Raw genomic sequence first — 24000 nt, forward strand, 5'->3', positions numbered from 1 at the left:
TATATTTTTGCCAAATATTTTATTCTTTCACAATTAATATAGACTGCAAGTCCTCATTCTAGTGCCGAAACTTGATGAAACTTATTATGGCATTCAGTATTCGGCACTCACTATTTTATATTTTTACCAAATATCTTATATTTTTGCCAAATTTTTTTTTCACAATTAATATAGACTGTAAGTCCTCACTCTAGTGCCAAAACTTGATGAAACTTATTATAGCATTCGGCATTCGGCACTCACTATTTTATATTTTTGCCAAATCTTTTATTTTTCACAGTTAATATAGTCTGCAAGTACTCATTCTAGTGCCAAACCTTGATGAAACGTATAGCTGTTCGGTATGGATAAAGAGATTGAAGACTAAATTTTATATATAGGTTTATTTACTTTTTTCTAATGACGGTAAAAATGAATAACTTGCAAAGTGTTATAGCATGAAGCCAGGACGTGTGTGGTGAGACAGCCAAGTGGACAGAGTCTGTGCAAAATGCAAAAGCGGTGCGGCTGTGCGGCGTTATCACAGTTAGCACAGTTGAGCGCCGATATCTCCGTGTTCTGCGTTCTGGGTAGTGGTGGGGATGTTGTTTCGTGGAAGGGGCTGAAGGAAGAGCCATGGAGTTTGGCCACGTGACCCGGGAGGGTGTGGCGTGCGCGCGCAGCTTTGGCGCTCCGATCGTGGCTACCGGCGCAGTTCAGTGATTGACAGACCTCTGACTTGGTCGTTGAGTTGAGATGGCACATCCATGTGCCTGTTCCACCGTCAAGTGATAGCGCGCGTCCCTCGTGATCCTCAGTAGTGTCCGCGTACGCCCGCGAACGTCCCGCGAACATCCCCCGAAAGTGAGTCCGGTGTGCCCCGAACAGGCTCACGTCCAATGGCACAACCACGGGTGAGTTCAGGTCCACGTGCTACGATGTATGTGGTGCTCTTGTTTTCAAATTGTCAAACATCCATCTAATCTCAGGGTCATCGCCATATTGTGTGTCTTCAACCACGTGTCAACAACTTCAGCAACATCCAGTGATACCTAGTGATTGATACCCAGTGAACAACTGCATTTTTGTGTGCTACTGTGTGTGCTAAAACATACCCCAACCACGAACCAAAATGATTGACCCTTACGATTCGTCCAATGTCAAATCAGAGCTTTACACGGTACATATGAACACTGTTCATCTCTATTAGAGTTAGACTTGATAAATGGTTGTAGTGAATGCAGAGGCGGTTTTGCACCCGACAAATTCGACGTTGTTGAAAACTCACAATCACCAGTGCACCTTTGTTGTTTACCTATATGCCGGCTCATTAGTAATAGCTCTCTTCCACACTTCCAAAAACCGATAATCATGAAGAGCTATCACTCTATTCAACACTTCGGGTAGTTGAATCACTAAAATAACCTCAAACCTCAAAAATTGTCTGCAATGATGCTCACTTTTCCTTTCATCCCAGCTTGCAATTAAGGCTCCTCTCAAAATCTGTATATTTACTTCTCAATAACTGCCTTTGCTTTCATAATAACCTAAAAAAGTGTTGTAAATAAGTAGGCTGTCTTTTGTATCCTTAATCATCATCATAGTGATTATTATCATCAATGAATAATTTTGACGGTGGATCGGTGCAACGTTTTTCAACTGAGGTGTTGTTGGAATGTCTGTGGATAACCTCAAAATTCAAAACCCTGTCAGACTTTTCATAAATTTCAACTGATTATGATATGAAGTCTGCATGACTTATAACAGAAGTTATGAGTTATTCCAAAAAGTCATCAGTAAATTATCACCCATTCAAAATTCAAGATAGGCTTTGTAAATGATGTAAATATTAGTTTGATAAATGAATGATAGTCAAATAAAAATAATTTCATTGGAAACTCTTTGATGAACACATTTCCCTGCTATTCGAGAACTTGATGACTTGCAGCACAATTGTATTATATTTTAGGCCCTCATATATTTATATAATATAATGGTAATGGGGATGATCTGAGTTTGTGAGAACTGGACGTCTGGAATTTCTATTAGTTTATTTTGTAAAAAATACAGTTTTTCTGATGTATTGGCGCCATTACATGGTCAGTTGTTTCTGATTGATAAGCGTGACCTTTTAGAACTTTTCCGTATTATCTCGTTCAGTGGTTTTCTTCATGGTTTTATCACAAACAATTTTGCCGTGCAGGGAAATAGTTTTGAAGATAGAATGTTGATGGTGACTCCATTCGCGCCATAAACGCTGCCCTTTGTTTAGACTTACAAATGAGGAATTTCCTTAATCTTAAAACTTGAATTCTTTTAAGATATTATGATAAAAGCCCGAGGCTGAATCCCTGGTCTCATCAAAGACCTGCCCTACCACTAGAATTCCGTTCAAATTGAAACTTTCGGGAAGGCTTGACTGTTGGAAAAAACAGAACTGGTTTAGAACCGGCTAACTCAGACAAATGCGTTGCCTGCCGCCTGTGAAACCAGAAGATGTCACGTGATCATATATGATTATCGACATGGATTATTAAATTTAATGAAAGTTATTGGTACCTACCTTTGCCAAAAGTCATTACACAAAGAGTATTGTTTACAGAAATTGTTGTCACTTTGGCAAATTTGGCAGACCTATCAGTCAATAAAAATCCTATCTCTATCAGGATATAGGAGCCTTGTTGTGATCTTGAAAAAATATAGTGGATCTTGAAAATATTTGGCCCTTTTAACCATCTAGACTCAGCAATTTTTTGACAATTTTTATGAAACCATCTTGGTACCTATCGGTACTTCACCTGACAGAATTACGCTTACTAGTTAAGCGAGGACTTGTAAACAAATTAACTTATAACATTTTAAATTAAATTTAGTCTATGTTAGCCCCCACAGCTTATGAAAATAAACCTATAAATCAACCTATACAGTAACTAAATTCAGGAATCTGAAATTTTAGGAAGAATAAAATCAGTTTTGATGCGGCTTTGATACGATGATCTAACCAATTTCTTTGGAAGACTCCCTTCTCACCTTATTGTGATCTTCATTGAGTTTACCAGAATGGAGTTATAACTTTTATCGATTATTTTCCGTTATTTTCCAAGTGCTCTGGTCTCGAAAAATTATGAGAATATTGAAGACAGTATTAATTCAGATAGTAATTTTACAACCGATTTTTATTCTTCTATGTTGTTATCAATCCCGATCCGCTTACTATTTTCAATAACAGATTTAAAAACAATCAAAATCATAATATTCTAGATTGTTATAAGAAAATGGTTTAGCAATATCAATCATTTGTGAACAATTCCTCTATTAAATCAAATAATTTTTCAACTCAGGGGAGTCCGTTCTCACTAGGCATCAAACCTGCATCATTGTAGAAATCAATCTGAACTTTTTTGGAAAACCATCCTGCTATATTCAGAAAAATAACAGTTAGTCCAGTTTTCCCAGACTTGAACGTTTTTAGGTAGTCACTTACCGGTACAATAATACTTCACTATAGTAGAGCAAAACAGATAATTTTGTATTATCTGACCTTTTCTAGGTGTAACAAGATAATCAAACTAGATGATAGGCGACTTTTATCAGCGGCTTCTCGACTGATTATTCAATATTGTGTTGTTTCTGAAATGGGATTCTACCGGGAAAATCTATCATTATTGATAGAATCTGAATCTACATTCTTTGAATTAAAATCAATTATAATCTGCTCTCTCTAATCTAGTCCAATTTACTGCAATTATAATACTTTTTGTGTACCGGTAGTTGAGAAGTTAGAAGAGTAGTGTATTATAAGCAATTATAAATAGATGATTCAAGTAACAATATTGGTAATGAATATGCTTCAATGTTTATCTCCAATATCCTCCTTCATCTCTCTGAAGATATATCGTGTATCAATACAGGTACAAAGTTTTGATATTTTTTATTTTTTTATGTTGATTCTATTCCTCAGAGAACGAATATCTCGTTGATGATGATACTATATTCACGATCCAAGATAGGAAGGACTTGAAGGAGTTCTGTTACTGTTGGAATCTATTGAGTTAGGAAAGAGAAGTGTTTTTTCTTGCAGTGGATAGCAACGTTGGTTAAGGCACCAGCAATAATATTTTCTAGCATCTTTTCATCACCATCAGGAAACTAGATCACTTATTTTGGAGTTGGAAATATCGATTGCAATGGAAACATTATAAACTGAATACAAGGATGATAGCCCTGCGACTGAGAACTTCTTTGCCGGACTGTTTGGTGTACACTGTGGAGTCTACAATTCAACGCAAGTTTTTTGTCAACGTGCAAGATAAAACGGCAATAAGTGTTTTGAAAAGTGTTAATTTTACTACAAAAATGGTTGGTTCTGTATCTTCGAAGAACGTAAGTAAAAAATATTTTCATTTGAAATGAACTATAGAAAACGTGACAGGAGTTTGGAGTATAAGGTCCTAGTAGTATTTCACATAATTTCAATTCAAAACATGATTGACCATTTCGACTGAATTAAGATTAGCGAAATAATGTTTACCGAAACTATACTGTATAGTTGAATTATACTATAAATAAAAATATAAATCTCAGTACCCTTCTACAACATCGACCACAACTCAGTTGAATCTCAGTACCCTTTTGAATTATTTTGTCACAACATGCTTCGGACATTATTGCCACTTTCAAAAATTAATTTAAAAGGGTACTGAGATTTATATTTTTATTCATATTAAAAGTAGCCCTAGAGAGAAGAGACAATAAATTATACTGTATCACCGAAATACAGTATAGAGAGCATGTCAGGAACTTGGATTATTAGGTCTCTGTAGTAGGTACATCATTCTGTAGTACAATCTCAATCCAGTCCGTAAATTTTATGAAATTTGAATATATATTTTATTAATAATATTTCAAGAGACTAAAACCTTAAGAAAAATCTGAAATCGAAAACCATATAGGGACTGAAAATGAATTAATTGACCATTTTACAAAGCATTATTTCCACAGTTTGTAACTAAATAATAATAAGCTACTTCTCTTTTTAAAATTAGGTTATGTCCATAATAGAAATTGAATAGATTGAAAAATTATTTCTATTATGTTGGGAAAATCTCTTATGTTGGAATCATTGATCTGTTGCTTCCACATATTCTTGTTTTCAATAAATAAATATATAAAAATAATATAATTTTAGAATAGATAAAATTGGAAAGAAAATGATCCGCTGGAGACTGTGATCCTAATAATCCTAATAATCATTCTTGATGCTTAATTCATGAAAAAACTGTGTTAGAACTCCTGAAGTGTCATTGCCTATTTTTCTTTTAATCAACTGCAGTATTTTCATTCTAAAACTTATAATACTCTTTACTATTCGCGCTAGTTTATTGTATAAAAATCACTCTAAGACTAAATTTTTTTTATAAAATTTCATATAATTCAATGCCAATTTAGTCCAACTTGAGCAAATGATTTTTACCATCTTGATTTATTCTCTTTATCATATTATTCTGCAATAGATCACAAACGCCCAAAGAAATTTTTATTGAAAATTCAGTACCTACTTGCTTCAAGAAACTCTAGACTTTGGCTTAGGTTTTAATAGATTGATAGAAAGTTTTCATAATATTTCCTTGGAATATAGTTACTCGTGAGCTTTTCCAAGTCTTTTATTTAATAGAAAATACTTTAATTTATCATAGAATGAATCCTCCAGAGAATTACATTTACTAGTTCAGTTTACAAGCTTCCGCGTACCCAGAATTAACGCGTAGTGATATCGGTTCCCAACATAATAATAGTACTTAATAAACATTGATTGCTCTCATGTACAGTAAAACATTGTCATTGAAGAAGACTGATCAAACACAAATTCGTTTGAATGATACTTGTCGAATTGTGATAACCTATTAATAGATTATGCTGTGACACTTTTATTCATCAAACGTATCACACTGTACAGAGCATCAACGTTTGTAATGTAAATCTGACGAACTAGTATTTGATTCATGACATAAATTATAAACTTGCAAAGTGCGTCCATATTTCATTCATGAGTCTGGTTGATGAAACAGATCTGCTGTAAATCAAACAGGATGATAAATTTTCAATGATATATCGACTGTCATCCGTCATATTTAGCTAATTCGGTCTGGTTATTTTGTAAAGAAAACATCAAGAGCATATTATTATTCTGCGTAGAGCCGCTTCCATTTGCTTACTTAATTAATTGGGTTTCTGTATTTAAATTTCTCCAGTCATTAATATTCCTGTGTTTTGATACTGTCAAACAACGGATTGCGGCAAATTGCATTGATTGAACGATTCCGATCGCGCAACACAGATTACCTAGTCTAATCGTGTACTCACTTATTAGTTTCAACACTAATCTATATGGAAATAATTCCCACACATCATTTGAATTTCGGAGTAATAATATTTCAACACATTTAAAAGAAAATACTAATAAAACTTTCAGTAATCTTCTCTAAAGACTTTTCGAATTTTATGTACAAGGAATTTATATTTCAAAGCAACGTATTCCCTTCAAAAACTCAATTGAGAAGTTCCAGTAATATTAGGCAGTATTCCATTTATTTTACGGTACGGTATCTTCAAATCTTTAAGAGCTAGAGCAGCTATGGTACAGTATCTTTAAAACTCCTAGATATAGGGCTACATAATATTTTTAAACAATTCTACCAGTACCCTTTTATTTGTCTTCTATGAACATTTCATTGTATTTGTCTTTAATGGAATATTCCTTCTCTGAAATAAATATAAAATTTCATTTGAAATCTATCAATAATTATCAGTTTTGAAGTCTCTCATGTTGTCTGACTGTCAGTTGACATTTTGATTAATTGTGATCTAGTAATGTTGAAATATTAGTTAGAAAACAATATTGTTTCAGTCAGTATTGTTGAAATATTACATTGAATACAATATTGTTTCATATTCCTAAACACTTTATAACAGTATTTTTCCAAATCTCCTGGAAATTCTCAGCATCGCTTAAAGTCTTTCCGCTCAGGGACCAATCAACTTTTAGTACAATAACATTACCCTTCTTATAGTTGACATTTGGATGAATCCATTGATCGTCTAAATATTGGACATTGATTGCTAGGAATATTTATTTATTTATTTACTTATTAGGTTAGCACAGACAATACAATATAATCGGGAAATATTAATTGATATTCTATGAATTGAGCTACCTTGATATTAGTGGTTAGTGACGATTTAGGAAGAAATATATTTATTTCTAATTATTTTGTCTGCTACACTATGTTCTCTGTTGAGTTTGCCTAGCATTATTGACATTAATGGTATAGATTTGCAAGCCGAATATCTTATGACCTTTTTTACAACATTCAACAAATTTTATTTGACGTTTGGAGGTTACTAGTGTTTCTCGTGGTCCATTTGATACATGATGGCTTCCAAATAATATAAAATAATTTGATTGATAATAAGAAAAAATATAAATATATCAGAACTGGCAGATGATTTGCCGTAGCCGCGTTTGAGCGGGGCTCTTCACCCGAAGTGTTTTCTAAAGGCGTCTGATTGTGTGCACAGGTGAAGCATGTTGCTTCAGCTGGCAGATTGTCATTGTCGGGCATCAATTGTTTCGTTCATTTAGTCTACATCACTTTTGTGTTATTCGTGAAGAGAGTGATTGTGATACAATTATTGGGAGGCCGTTTCATGTCTGAGTAGAATCATCCCATCCGAGCTAAAGTACAGATACTATTCCTAGTCAAAGCTAAATAATCCCAAAATATAATCTTCCTCTGGTATTTGAATGTGAATCGGATACCACCTTAATAGGATACATGACATTTTTTCTATTCAATCAGTTAGTTATCAATCACACACAATAAGCTTCGGTTGGCGTGTGAGGTTCTCTGAACCTTTGGATCTTTGAATCCGTCCCTTCAAAAATAGTAATCAATCTAAAATCAATTTGGTTTGATCTTTTCACAAAAATTTTTCCACACTTTTTTATCCGTCGATCAAATCATACTTGACAATAATTATTATACTTTATAATGATAGAAATCTTTTCAAAAATTTCACTTCTCACAGAAGATATGTTACTCCGACTATTATTAACCTACAACAAAACCCTAGTTAAAAACAATTACAAACAATATTAGTCAAATTTATATTTGCTCTACTCATATAAAAAATAATTTATAAGTTGAAGTAAAAACCTATCATAACCTATAATATTTGGACAAATTAAAACTAAATTAGGAAATTGAAGAAGTTTTAGGCAATAGCCTGTTTTTTCTTTTCCGATTCTTGTATTTTTTTGCTAACCTTATAAATAAATAAATAAAAATGGTATTAGTTTTTCAAATTTCATGAAACATGAACGACCCCACACTGTATAAACTCAGGGGTTGTTTAACACAATATTTTTCCAATATTATCAGTTGTATGTATTGTAATCTATTCTTTTGGAAGAATAAATTTTAATTTCGCATCATTGTTTTCTAATTTCAATGTAGCCTTTTGTTTGATTCAAGAAACCAGTAGCTTTTCCATTTGACAAAGAATTGCAAAACAATAATTAAATACAATAAAATGTTACAAATAAAATAAAAATAGTAGAATTGATAGTGATGTTGTGAAATCTCTCCATAATAAAAAAAACATAGATTTTGTCAAATTTCACTAAACAATTTTCATGTATTTTAAATGTTTCTAGTGAAATTTGACAATATCTTTGTTTTCTTATTAAGGTAAAAATAGATTGGAAGCGAATCTAGTCTACCTAGTCAAGAATAGCTCTAGTGTACGACCAAGCATTAAGGTGTACTTTTCTCGTGTACTAGACATAAAGGTACGATAATAAAGGTTCATGAATAATATCATAAACCCAACGTGGGAAATGATAATTTTAGGCTGAATGTGGGATAGTTTTATTAATAGAGACGCAACTAGTATTGCAGAGATAACCTGTCCGTTACCCCGTCTTCATATATTGGTTATACATTGGTTATAAGGTTATTACATTGGTTATAAATACGACATTGAACCCGTGCTAGTGCTTACGCGAGCGTAGGCCCATGTGATACAATAATATATATACGTGAAATATAATATACCTACACGTCTCAGTTCGGCTAGGATTCTATTTCTCAACAAGAGCGTAGTGAATAATTTAAATTCAGCTCATTGTCCAACAGCCAATGACCAATTTCGTATCGGACTGGAATAATAATACATTCAACCAACCTCGCTGCGATCCTGTCACTCTCGGACTCTATGCATATTCATCCCGTGTTACCGCTTATAACTGTTCCACTACATGAAATGGGTTCCAACGATCACTTGGTCCTTCCTAGGCATGCTTGGCTCTCTCAAGGATTTTATCAGTAGAGTTACTAGATCCGTGTACCAAAAACATTGAAAAAACGTTTTTTTTAATACTGAAAAATTAAGCTACATATAACAAAATACTACAATACTGTAGTAACACTTTTTGTGTAGTTGAGAAGTTGATATTGTGGTAATTATTCATATTGAATGAAAAAAGACAAAGAAATTGTCAAGAAACCACTGATTTATTGATAATTAGAAAGACCGGTGGAATCAGTGGTTTTTTGACAATTTCTTTGTCTTTTTTCATTCAATATTGTAGTAATATTGTAAATAATATATTGTTATATAATTTCATTTTTGCATATAGGCTAATGAAATACTGCAATATTGTCTAAGGATATCGCAAACTTATTACTGTATTATAATTATATTACTATTATGAATTCCTGATATTTTCAGAAAATGTTGTAGTATTTCTTGACTACAATATTGTCTGAAAATATCACGAGTTTATTATGATTTTGTTAATATTATAAATTCGTGTTATTTTTCGTAAATATAGTAGTATTTCATTATTGATGAATATCACTCTATGCCACCAAAAAAAGTATTTGAGCTCAATATACTTTCAAAACCTGTCCCCTTCAGTTAGGAGTTAGGAGATACCTAACTCCAAGATGACTAGGCTACATAGATTAATCAGATTAATCCTGTAAACCTAAGATGAATTTCAAGAAAACGTGTGTATGAGTTGAGACCATAATATAAAAAGAGGGGCAGTTATATTAGGAGTTAGGAGATATCTAACTCCAAGATGAATAGGCTACATAGATTAATCAGATTAATCCTGTAAACCTAAGATGAATTTCAAGAAAACGTGTGTATGAGTTGAGATAATGACCATAATATAAAGAGAGGGACAGTGACATTGTCCATACCACATAATTGTGTACTTTTTATGTATTTTTCTCAAATTCTTGAATTCTTGAGATCAGTTCATATGCTAGGTTTTTACCGTGAAGTAGATACTGAATGTCTCTTGAACACGGTAGTTTCTAATGAACTTGTCAAGAGAAGAGAGAACTGTCGTCTAATTAAACAACATCTCGAATAGGATCTCGTTATTAGCATAAATTAGTCAAGTGCACCACAAATAGAAGGAACTTGTTACTAGATCGAGCTCGGTTTGAAATGTGGTGGACAAGTATTGTAAACTGTGATATTCATTCCTATTACTTTTGAATTAAAAATGAAAATCGCGCCTGTTGAAGGCATTTCCAGGTATAGGCTAATATTGGATTCTATTTGATGCTAAATTCTCATTTCACAACATTCAATCATAAATCATATCATAATAAGATGAAAACCCCGGAGAACAGTGATAATACTTGGATTTATTTATTTCAATTTATTCAATCATTCAGAACTTACAGGAAAGTACCACAGGCTAAAACGGCCTAAACGGTTCCAATTCTAATATATATAACAGTCCAAATGTAGTGTTGGATATTCAATTGAGAAAGAAGTTTTTTCTCATCTAAATACTTGTTGGGCTGCATTGGATAAATTTCACATTGGGAAAATTACATACCGTTTTTACCTTCATATTGTTCCTCTCATCTTCAACTGGGAATTGATAGAATACGTGCGCTGTTGATCACAAAACTTAATATTTTTTATATCTGAATATTAATACATTTTAAATAGGTACTCTGTCTCCAACCTACAATCTGGAATTGAATGAACTTTCAGTTTGAGCTTGATATCTGAGACTTCTATTTTAAAAAAGAACGTGTTTTGAAACGAGAAATTCCTGAGCATTTGAACTAATAGAACGGAATTTGGAGAGACCCAATAACTTGTCGGGCTCTCTCTTTCACGGTCTCCTCACTTCATCCAAATCTGAACGCATTTAGATATTTTATTTTTGGGGCTTTTTAAAAACACTAACTCGACCATAACAAAGGAAGAAATATGGGGTTGGAAAGGTTTTATTTTTGATCTTTTCTTCGGCAGACAAGTTATCTATATCGTTCAATCTCTAAATAGTCCCGAGTAACAACTCGATTCCTCTTTATTTAAAAGCAGATCTTGTAATTGATTTTTCCAACAATTTTATTTTTCGTCTTGTCGTTTTCTAATTAACGTGTGGTGTGTTTTAAGTCAATGATATAGATTTTTGAAGAGATTTAAAATTTGTAAGAACGTCGTGTATTATCTTCTTCTCTAGCTTCAATCAATTGGTAGGCAGCTTTCCATCGTTTTCTGTCCAGAGGAGTGTATTATATTCACCATGAATTTGTGTTGATTTCAAATAGGATTAGTTAATGCAACACACATTAATGCACAAAACAGATGAAGCAAACATTTAATAACAGATTATTATGAAAATAAATATATTAATCTTCTTATTGTGAATTCAGATTCTGATTGTTTCAGATTGTTTTAGATTTCAGAAGGACAAAATTTTTACAGAATGACATGTTGACATCTATCCTGAAATCAAATTCATACATTGCCTTTTTCTCTTAACTTCCTCATAGAACTCTAAAGATTGTACTTCAATTTGTGGTTTAATTTGATCGATGATACAAATCGTTTTAAGACTGTATTAACTAACAATTTCATCAGAATTCTCACTTTATTCCTTCTGGAAGGCTCCAAACAAAACCCGTCTAGTGGTCTAAAATCAAAACTTCAGATGGTAATCTAAGGCCATAGGTCACGTGTACTACCCAGTGAACTATATTCCAAGATAAATTCCCATTTTATATACAGCTGCAACGCAGTTGAGAAACAAATCGTTCCTTATTATAAAGTATAATCCTTGTTTACGTAGGAAAGAATCAGAAGACCGAATTGTCCACAGGCAAGTGGCCTTCCAGGTGCATTGAATTAAATAAATCACTTTGACTAGAAACTATTCTCGAACAAAGATCAATTTTTCACTCTAATCATATTCAATATGTTGGGTCAATCTTGAATAAGTTACAGGTAGGAAGTGCCGAAATACGTACTTTGGAAGCAAATTGTCCACTGATTATAATAGTAATGGAAGCAGAGAGAATGAGAGTATCAGAAAGATGTCACATTTGATTCAAATTTTACCTTTTGTGTTATTGGAATAATTCTGACGTACTTCTCAGCTATCCAACTGAGACACTATATGGAAGGACAAATTAATTTTGGGAGTTGATCATTAATGGCTACATCTCTGGACATTGATCTATTATTGTTATTATCATAATACTCTACATCTTTACTATCCTAAAATTTATTGAATTTTCGAATGCTTTCCAACTCTGATACTCATTTCTCAATGCACATTACGATCTGTTTTATGTTTTGGGAAATATTTTCTACAGTTGACTGTCTTGGGATGAAGCAGAGAAATTACTTTAAAAAATGAAATGTTGGAGAACTTGACGTTCAAAATTGCTTTGATAATAGAAGAAAATCATATTCGATAGGTCAAAACAATGCACCTAGAATAAATACAATATTAGAATATACTAGAATATGTATTATAGGAACATTTGGTCAAACAAGTCAAGTCATTCGTTTATCATTGTTTCAGTTCAAAACCGATTTTGAATTTGACAGAATTGTTATCAACCAAATAGATGTTCGAGTATACCGGATGATAGGGTCAATTTTCAAAATTTCCAAATGGGTTTTGGCAGATACCAGTGAGAGATCCACGCAGCTAATTATCTCCAGAGACATGAAATTCATGTAGTCATGTAATATTGCTAGGCTAGTTGCATTTGCCGTCAGCGTAGTCTATTTGCTAGCAATTGACTGCATAGTGACAGCAGAACAGCACAGCTGCACCCTAGATTGCATGTTTATCCAATTTCATTCAATCACTCTCGCGGATTATCAGTAATTATTTCGACAGATTAATCTCTCTGTTTGTGATTATGAAGCTTGTAACCCCAGCCAATCAAATGCGATCAGTACTCTCCCTCTCCCTCACTGGGGATGAAAGTAAAACTGGGCTATGATTTGGGTGCTGGACCCTGATAACTATAGTGTATTATACTTGGGGATTACCCGATGACACTTGCAATCCATTTTCATGAATACATTACTACATACATACAGATTTACGGGCTTTGCTACACTGCATTGTGGACCATGATTCAGATTATTGTAATCAGTTACTGCACAATGATTGGGTATGATACTAACCTATTAGCTTTTATCACTGTACATTGGACGTTGTTCGAATAAAAATTGGTTATAAAATGATACAATATTATGAAATCGTTGAATGTTTTCTATACTGTTATAAAATTCATAATAGTAATTGAGGTTAATTTATCGATTGTTATTAGAAGTTGCTATCAAGCAATAATAGAATATTCTTCCATCCATGGTCGCAACTTATCAAGTATCACACTGAAACCCGGTTGCACAAAAGTCTGTTAACTTTTAATCCCGATTAAATGTCACGAGGACCTATCAGGGAAGCACTCTTCTCAGAAAAAACTACTCTGTTTCTCGTGGAATTTAGTAATGATTAAGATTTGACAGGCTTTTGTGCAACCAGGCCTTACACTCATAATATTTTTTATGTGAGACTCGTGTTGTCTCCAAACTTAGGTTCATCATACCACTTGTCAAATGCAATTGTAGGCCTATAGCGTTCACACTCCCCTTTAATAGACAGTTTTGATACACAGTTATCCAATGTAATCCGTTGCCAAATTCTTGAACGAGCTTATTAATTAATACAAGTTTACCTTGATTGAAAGTTCTCATACCAATTTTTAGTTTCCCAAGTTGTACTTCTTGCGAGTTCACGCGTCTCATTGATCTCCTTGTTTAATAATTTGTACGGTTCCACTCTTGCCTAGTACTTTTCGTGGTGTTGTGTTAAATCGAATCAAGTTCTATTCAATGACAACATTCACATAACAAATTCCGTTATACAAATGATATTACAGATCATTGAATACAATAATGTTTGCTTAAGAAAATTCGTGTCTGCAAACAGGAGTGAAATACATTCAGAAATCAACTATAAATGTTTGTATAAAATGAGAATATTCAATGGAAACGTCATGATATTGTCAAAGCCACTGATTTATTAAAACAATTAATATTGATAATGGTGTAACAACCGAAATAGTATCTCAAATTGTTTCAAAAAACCACTGGTTTTGAGAATATCGAGTCGTACTCTAGTCTAGTACTACCTTTCAAAATTAGCGAGATATCCTTGTAAACTATCTAACAGTAAATTTCCTCATGAAATATAAAACTAGAAAACCAGTGGAAATAATGTGGATACATATGTCAAAATATTTTAGAGTAATGTGGGCCTTATATTGTATGGGAGTAATATAGTAAATTGGCAGAGTATAAGAATAAGAATGATTTTTATTTCTTTAGTACATACAAACAATGCTATCGGAAACGTCAAAATATACATTATAAATACATCAAAATAAAATAACAGAATAATAGAATAAAAGTCTCATTCCATTCAGGAATAGTATTTATAGTATAGAAGAAGTTAGTTATAGTAGAAAAGGTAGTAAATTATGAGGAAGGTTCTGAAAAAGACCAATCTGGAGGAAAGCATGATATTCGGCGAGCAATGATGAGTCGGCATTACTGCCCACGTGTACAAAGAGCACCGCCATTATTGTACACTGTAATTTGTGTGTAGTTTTATTACATCCCAGCAATTGATAATGTTTCCAGGCACACCGCTCTAATACGTCTGCATTGCTAAATTAGACCTGTGTTAACCTGAATGGCCATCAGAGTAGATTTTTATTATACTCAGTTTGCACTCCCAATGCTCTTGGTATTGCACGATGATTCATGTGCATAGAATAACATAGTATAACTGATATTATTCAAACTTTTTTGGAGGAAAATTGTACAGCTTTCCCCCTAGATATTGGAGGAGGATTTCCCTAGATGTGGAAGAGGATTCAGCTTTTTCCCTGTCTTGGAGAGGTATGGAAATTGTTAAGCTTTTTCCCTAAATGTGAAATTGGATTTCCCTAGATGTGGAAAAGGATTTTGATTTTTCTCTAGATGTGGTGAGGATTGATTTTCTAAGACGTAGACAAGGGTAGGCTGATGAGGTATTTCCATAGAATTGTAAGACAGGCTGGCTTCTTTGGAAGCAGTCTCAGTTGGCAATCTAAAATATAGAATGTTTCTTGTTTCTCTGAAAGGTAGATTCTCACATATCAGTATCCGGGAACGTGTCCGGTACAGTGAGAATATTATCCCCACAAGTTCTTAAGGGAGTAATCATATTGCTCGGCCAGGCTGAATGGGAATAGTCCCATTAGAGCGCATGGAAATTATATTTTCACTGTACCGGTTACTGATTCTGTTACAGAATCACTCTTATATGTTACATTCTGTTACTTATATGTGAGAATCCACCCTTACTGTTACTTGTGAAAATTATCAGGACTCCTTCAAGCTAACACTACTGTCTTTCAAATCTAATTGAATATTATACAATCTAATCAACCCATCTTTCTCAAATCTTCTTTAGTATAGAAGAGTGATTGAAGTATGAGGCCCAGTTGTACAAAAGCCGGTTAAATTTTAACCGTGATTAATTTTACGAGAACCAATCAGAGAAGGCCTTTTTGATAAGACTGCTTTTCTGATTGGTTCTCGTGGAATTAATCACGATTAAAATTCAACCGGCTTTTGTGCAACCGACACTAAGAAGCCTATTGTTTACTATTTACTTGCGTATTATTCGCATTGTCTAAATTCCAATATACAGTGTTGCTTTTATAATACTTGTATATAATAGTGTTGCTCTTTATAACATGAAATAAAAATTTCCTATCTGGATTCGGATGACCTTTAGGATGGATAATTGAAGCACTAGATATGGACAATGATGATTAGTCTTCGGCGATTACCATTTGACAAGTAATGAATTAGAGGCAGGACGAGACATGTGCCAGACATGGTGCACTTACACGTTATGACGTCACAGGTGACTATGTCGGAGTGTTGATGAGTCGACCAAAAGAGTGGTAGGGCAATTTATCATTCACCGCTCGCTGCAGACGCTAATGTGGAACAGATAATAGATAGGCCACGCAATAAGGACAATCGATTTCATGCCTGCACCAAATTTAATCAAGATATTTATCATTGTCAATCCAGGGCGTTATATAACTTGACGAATTCTACGATGATGATGATGATAATAATAATAATATTAAAATTGTTATAATAATAAAATGGGCATTATTCATAAAGTGTATTGAAGGAAAGGTTGGTCAGTTGGTACTCCTGTTATTATTTTATAGAGCAATGTCGATTTTTGGTAGATTTTGTTTAGATAGACATTTTCAAAAACATCAGTTTCAAAACATCTTCCTCTATTTGCAATGATACCATACAATTTCAAGACCAGAACAAAGTTATCAAGTCATAAGGGATTGAATATACTTCGAGGCTGCTACTAATTTGAAGAATGATTAACTCATCAATGAATAGAATTTTTAAACCAACCATCAGAAAGAAAGAATCCAATGCCAACTTGCGTCAATCTAGTGTAAATTTTCAATTCATCCATCGATCGGTTAGTAGAAGAAACTGTTGGATCAAATATTTCAAAAATTCAAAAGCAAGTTATTTTTAGCATGGTGCAGATTTGATGTCTCTATTCTATTCCTCCTTTAATTATTGTAACGGGAACATTTACACGTTGTTTTAAACTGGGTAGTATCGCTATAAATAGTATAAGTAGTGTTTCGAAATAATGTTCACTTTTATCCAACACGATTCATTATTATCAACGCAGAACGCTTATATTTTCAAGGTGATTCTGATATCTTTCATATCTAATCTTCTAAAGTGATAATACCGTTATCACTTCAGAACTTTTCACATCTTTATTCTAGTGTCCGTTCAATTTAGGCTATGACAAACTCGATTAGGTTCCAGATGATTCTGATATCTTTCATAATATATTATCTTGAGAAGTGATAATACCGTTACAAATTCGGTACCTTCTACAATCGATTTTATTCTATAGTGTCCGTATCTTGATACTTTCATCCAATTCAGTAATGATAAACCTTATTCAGTTTTATTGGATTTTTATAAGATTTTATGAATGAACAGTGCAGGTTATCCAGTGAATTGAATAGAATGTGTAATGAAGAGAGCAATGATCATAGTGGAAAGAGGCACCCACTTCTACTATTAACACAAATGGACCGCTAACAAAGAAATTGTAGGAGAGCTATAGCAGTGAGTATAGAATGTTAAGGTAGAAAAATAAACACTTGCATGAACTTCAACAGCTCGGAGCGCTGTGAATTATAATAGACGATATCTTTTGATCGGAGCCGATCTATGATGGATTAACACAGACAGAAACCGAGTCAATTTGAATATATTGTTTCGGGAAAGTGGGCCACATGGTAATGCATGTTACAAGAGCAAGTCAAGACATCTAGTGCCTCGGATACAGTGCCAGATAAATACGTTCGTAGGCTGGGAAAGGGAATAAATCAAAACTGTCCTCTGACGGGTCCGAAAGTGTTATTGTTGTTGTCCGCGACATTAGAAAGAGAGAGAGTTAGTGTGAGACCCATTTGAACAGTGATGATGAAGAGAGAAAGAGAGTGAGTGACCGACCAGCTCAACTGGCCGATGGTTGAGCGCGAAAAGTAGGCTCTCAATAAATTTGCGTATTCTGATGTTGAAGATTAGCGGCAAGAGGCTGAGTGTCGCGCCAGGCTGGCTTGCCAACCATAAATCACCGGCGTTTTATCGGCGCACTCCACCTAATCGAATAAGAGCACAAGAATAAGAGCCGCTCAACTGAATGTACCGAAATAAAATGTAGAATGATTTGAGTTCTGCCGTTTGCACTTAGTTGCCGATTTTTTGAAATAATTTATTGTCAATGCGTATTCTTGGTCTTGGTCCTTTCTACATCAATTCACGGGATGATGTGTTGCTCTATTCTCACTCTAAATTGTCAATATCATTTTGCCTATTTGTTCAATCATACTCAAACTAATACTCATAATCAAACTATTACATCTATAAGAAATAGTACATGCCCACAACTGCCCATTTTCAAACCATATCTACCAAATCAAAATGTAGATTATGTCCTATTCAATCATGTACAATAATTGTTTTACCCATATGAAAAGACATAACCGGCTGATGCCCAAAACTGTTCAATTTTATCAAACTTATACTATCAACCAAATCAAAATTTAGGTTGTATCTTATTCAATTATGTACAATAATTATGAAGAGGAACAACAGACTGTCCAGTCTTTTCAAACTTATACTACCGTTCAAATCAAAATGTAGTTTGTATCATTTTTGAAGGAGAATACTACAGTATTTTTCCAGTAATGATTACTGTCTATCTTATTTTCGTTGATGTTTCCAAGTGGAACCATTTCAGTATGAAATTGAATATTATATTCGAAGAGAACCAGCTTATTGATCTGGAAACAGAAAACATAGAATGTTACATTCTAGTATGCTCTTTGAATGGAGATCGACTATATAATTTTAGAAAGTTATTATATAGGGGTGCATTTTGAATATTTTTTTTCTCTTTTCATTCCTATCAGAGCTTGGAAGAGTCATGAAAACGCTATACTTACAGGTTCCAAAGGAAAATTAGGTTTATCAATAACTTATTTCTTTGTTCTTCCTTTAGGACAATTTAACTCTTGTTTCGAGGTGAAAGAAATGTGTTATCTCATAAGAAATAAGTGTTTACTTAGGTTTCCATTCAAGTTGTTTTATTTCAAGGTACGAGATACAGGATCATTCAATAAGACACTACAGTATCAAAAGTTACAGTGATACAGTGATCGCGAAAAACTTCTGAAAAAAGTGACTAGAACATCTATTTATTTAAAACATTATTAAAGTGCATTGGACATTTTTCTTCGTGAAAGTGATTGGGACTTTTGAACTTCATGGTGCTTAAAAGTGATAATCTAGTGATCTGCTACCTCCAGCTGTTATCGAGACTTTGGAATCTTCGAGAATATGTAGTGAAACTTTGATCCTGCCGTGACCAAGAATAAGGAATCAATTCGCATTGTCTTTGCATAATTTGTGTTTTAATGCTAGTGGAATTGATCATCTATCTATCTATCTATTAATGAAGTTATACTCTTTGAATATTGTTTGCATGCTATTTTAAGATCTTTTGCAAGTGTTTAACATCATTCAACGCTTCCATTTACTCTGTTCATAATCCTCTAGTTTATTCTAATCCTTTTTATTCTATCCTAGTCTTTAGAAATTTCTAATACTAACATTGAAAATAAAAAAATTCAGGTTCAAACTTTGATTTCTAGAGCCAAATTCTCTACACACATTATCCAAGTATACACAACAGGGTTGACATCCACTCAGGACCAATTTTTCACTTCAATTTCTCGTAATTTGAAAACTCAGGATCAATTTATTTTTTTAATAATAATATTCGAACTCACGACTCACAAACAAACCTTAAGGAGCGTAGTTTCAGTAATAATTGTGAACTTATACTTTTTCTACTATGTATGCTGTGTATAAATTTACATTGTATGCTGTATTTTGTTGGAAACAAATAAATTAAAGTCAATTCATTTGTAACGCAAATTTCTCGTAATTTGAGAACTCAGGGTTTATGTCCACTCAAGATCAATTTTCCATCGCAATTCTCGTAATTTGAAAAACTCGAGACCAATTTTTCACCTCAATTCCTCCTACTTCGTAGACTCAGCACCAAATCTTCTACGAACCGAACCCTTGTGAGCAGAGTTAGTGAGCGTTGAATGGAGTTTGGTTGTTACTCTATTGTTGACTGTTGTGTTTTGTGGTGTTTCAGTACGAAGATGCGATCCACCCGTACATGGATGCGCCGCCGGGTGCAATGTACGACCCCCATGTGCGACCCATGCAAGCGATGCAGGCCCACCACTCGCCCCACCTCAATCACCACGCCACCGCCAACCTGCACCAGTTCCATGCCACCCCCACCGCCCCCACGCCCAACCATGTGCCGCCTCCACCCTCCGCCAACCACGTCATGGGTGCTATTCCTGATGTCCACAAGCGTGACAAGGACTCCATATACGGGTTAGTCACACTTATATAATTTTTTAATAATCACGGTATATTAAGTGCTGTTTTTAAAATTCTAGACTATTTCCATAGAATTTACCATAACAAGGGATGTGTGCTGAGTCACCACCTCCGTAAACAAAGCTTTAGTGCATTTTGGTGACTTCAGCTCAGGTAGGGCTACTCACCACCTCCTTCACCAATTAAAACACTAGCTGATATAGATCAGCTGAAATCAACAAATGTGAGTTAGTGTTTTTGTTGGTGTAGGAGGTGGCGAGTAGCCCTACCTGTGCTGACGTCACCAGAAAGAACTGAGGCTTTTTTTGTGGAGGTAGTGGCTGTGTGATAAAAATGATCTATGATACTTTTTTCCAAAATGGCGGCTGATTGAACTTTATCAATTATCTCTTTAAAAGCTAAAACTTCAATCAGCCGCAATCTTGGATAAAAGTATCATGGAACATTTTTATTAATGTCATCTTTCTCGTTTTCAAAAGGCCTTCAAAATGGTGTATCACACAATAGGTGTTGAAAATATTTGAGTTACAACCCTTCATTTCTTTAAAAACTAAAACTTCAATCAGCAGCCGCCATTTTCGATACAAGTATCATAGAGCATTTTTATCGACGCCATCCTTCTTGTTTTAAAAAGGCTTTTAAAATGGTGTACCACACAATGGGTGTTTACATTTAAAATATGCGAGTTACAACCCCTAAGTCACCCTCTTATGAGGGGTTGAAATTCAGTTGTACGTCAAAAGATAGAGTATTTGACCAATAACTTATCCTGAGAGTTACAGTATTATATCCACAGCAGTCTCCAACTTATTCAGGTGTTCCCATACATATCACTTACTCTGTATATCAGTACATGTACAGTAAGATGCAAATACAGTATAATAAGCATACCATAGCCGATCAGAAGCGTAAAGGTACGAGGAGAACGGTAAGGTCGATATATAGCTTTTAGTGTAGGCTGATAACAGCAAATATTGCTAATGACTAATGACAAATTGTAGGACGTCACCCATATTCTCCTGCTCAATGTTTCAGCATTTTTCCACTTGAGATTGATAATGATGTAACGACCGTAACTGATATCTCCAATGGTTTTGATAAATGAGTGATTTTGACAATATCAAGTTGTTTCCATAAAATAGTATAAATACATATAATTATCACCTTTACAGAAATAATGTGTAACCTTATCTAAATTTGGGAGAGGAATAGCACAAGGTTACCTTATTTTTTCTCTCCCTATCTTTTTTGATGATGACTTATTGTATGAATCAACAAAGAATAAAACAAAACAGAAAATTACTTGAACATGCATGACGTACATTCAAAAATCATACATTGGTTTTTATGTTAAATTTCAGGTCAACACCTACATTATGATTCAGTTTAAGGATAAGTTAAATTATAAAATTAGGTTGAGTTGACTGCTTGATCGAGATTTATAGTTCATCAACTTTGTATCTATCCTTCCAGCAGATTTTTAACGGTGCACTAGTACCTTTCCCTTTTTCACAGCCAACCCCTCATTCTGAGTAATTGCTATTAACCGAGGTCAATCACTGAAATCCAAAAGCTATACTTCCATCCAGAGAGCATCCACATTCCCATTCAGAAAGACATTAGAGCCGTTCCATCGTTTAGGATGCACCTATTAGGTGTGTCCAAGGAGTTAAAATACGACTTTCACTCCTTTCTCACGAAATCGGCAATAACGATTTTTTTTGCGGGCCCATAATACGCGAGGGCGGCGTTTTATGTGTTTTTGGAGCTCCAGGTGAGATGTGCGCTGCAATTTGGGATGGAAAAAGTCGAAAAACGGCGATGTACACCTGTTGGGGGCCAGGGGCACGCCCCTTCGCGTGCTGAATCGGCCCAATTACCACAGCACGGCACTCTAATGCTAACGATAGAACGGTGCATCCACAACCAACGCTGCAGCATTTGAGAGACAAAGAAAAACTCACCGAAATGAAATGAAGCTGAAGATCGCCTGATGGCCATGCACATCATCATTGAACCCACTCGACACGAAACACACTCCTAACAACAGTAATGAAGTCAAACTATAATTCCTCATCTTCTCAGATGAAGAAACACAACATAATAAATACTCTGCGCCCTCTTTCTCTTCACCTACAATTTAAAAATTTATAAATTACCTGTTTTTTTTTGGGGGGTCTATTGATTGTGGACGTGTCAACAACCTCAAACGGTGTTGTTTGTCTGCCAGATGGAAATATCAACAACTTTAGCTGATAATGACCAGGTTGGGGAGTTCTGTTGTGTCTAAGGACTAGTGCCCTGTTGGCAAAACTCTATTAAATTTCAACTGTGATTAAATGTCACGAGAATCAATCAGAGTTGCCTTCTCTTCAAAAAAGCTGTCTCTGATTGGTTCTCATTGAATTTAATCATGATTGAAATTTAACACGCTTTTGTGCAACCGGGTACTAGAAACGAAAGACACAACAGAATTCCTCAACCTGGTCAATAGCAGCGTTTGTTGATATTTCTATCTGGCAGACAAACACCACCGTTTGAGGTTGTTGACACTACATGAATTTTAATCGTTTACTAGTGTTAAATCCATATAAATATGGAAATAGAATTGGTGTACAATATTTTAACCCCAACTGTAATCTAAACCGAATCGTTCATCTAACTCATTCTGGGCATGTCAATAGAATCGAAGGAGAAGTAACTGGTATATTGAAATTACAAGGAAAATTGATTCAAACAGCTTCTTTTTTTATTTAACGTCGGGAGTGGTTTTAACCGGACCTTTGAGGATCAGGCCAAGGGACAATTTCAAGGTAAAGTTAAGATAATAGTTAATTGTACATTTTTTCCCAGACAATAATTGCATATAATATTTTTTTCTTCATTAAAAAACCTAAACGACCTGAAAACCTGGTTATAGTATTATTCCCCACCGTTACAAATTGAAAACCCTCACGATTAGTACGCGTATTAACATGGAGGTAATAATGAAATTTTCAAGTAAAGTTGAAGATAGCCTCATGAATAGTACGAGTATCTTCATTGAGATAATATGAAGTGGTTTTTCGTTTATAGATTATTGCCTACACACTAATGAAGACCTGGTCACCCTCATGAAACTAAACTTATCGACCAGGTTATCAGTTGTCAAATGTCTAGATGTCATGGCAGAGTGCTTCCAACTTTGGTTACATAACTCAAGAATGAAAATACAGAAAAAGAGCAATATAACACAACTGTGGCAAATAACGGCCCGAAAAACAATACAAAACACAAAAACACAACCCCGGTAACATTGATTGGCAGGTCTGCTGTTGACACTTTCAGATGCCAAGGAATAGCGTTACATGACAGCAACAGAAAACAGGTCTGTCTGTCCTCCTAACATGAATGGGATCGTCAACATTACAATCCACTACTACTATACTACTACGTTACCACTGAAAAGAGTGGGGGAACAGTCGTTCTTTGGAAAGTTTTGTTTATTTCAGTTGAAAGTGTAAATCATTGTTAATTATTGTCCTCTGTATCATTTTGTGATATCAGAGGAATCATTTTGTGATG

The 24000-nt window shown here is 34.3% G+C and overlaps 1 protein-coding gene across 14 annotated transcripts in view; it reads left to right on the forward strand.

Moving 5' to 3' along the window:
- Window positions 1-666: 666 nt before the first annotated feature.
- Window positions 667-24000, forward strand: part of LOC111044004 (homeobox protein homothorax) — a 400612-nt gene continuing 377278 nt past the window's right edge. For 6 of the 14 annotated variants that reach the window (XM_039426696.1, XM_039426698.1, XM_039426701.1 and 3 more), the window contains exons 1-2: window positions 667-893; window positions 20180-20430. In XM_039426696.1, the coding sequence (XP_039282630.1) occupies window positions 879-893; window positions 20180-20430 (266 nt within the window). In that variant the 5' untranslated portion in view covers window positions 667-878. Of the gene's footprint in view, window positions 1160-20179; window positions 20431-24000 lie in introns of all 14 variants that reach the window. The other 8 variants (XM_039426694.1, XM_039426702.1, XM_039426692.1 and 5 more) reach the window with 6 other exon arrangements.

This window comes from Nilaparvata lugens, chromosome 4, assembly GCF_014356525.2.
Source record: "Nilaparvata lugens isolate BPH chromosome 4, ASM1435652v1, whole genome shotgun sequence".
Taxonomy (NCBI): Eukaryota; Metazoa; Arthropoda; class Insecta; order Hemiptera; family Delphacidae; genus Nilaparvata; species Nilaparvata lugens.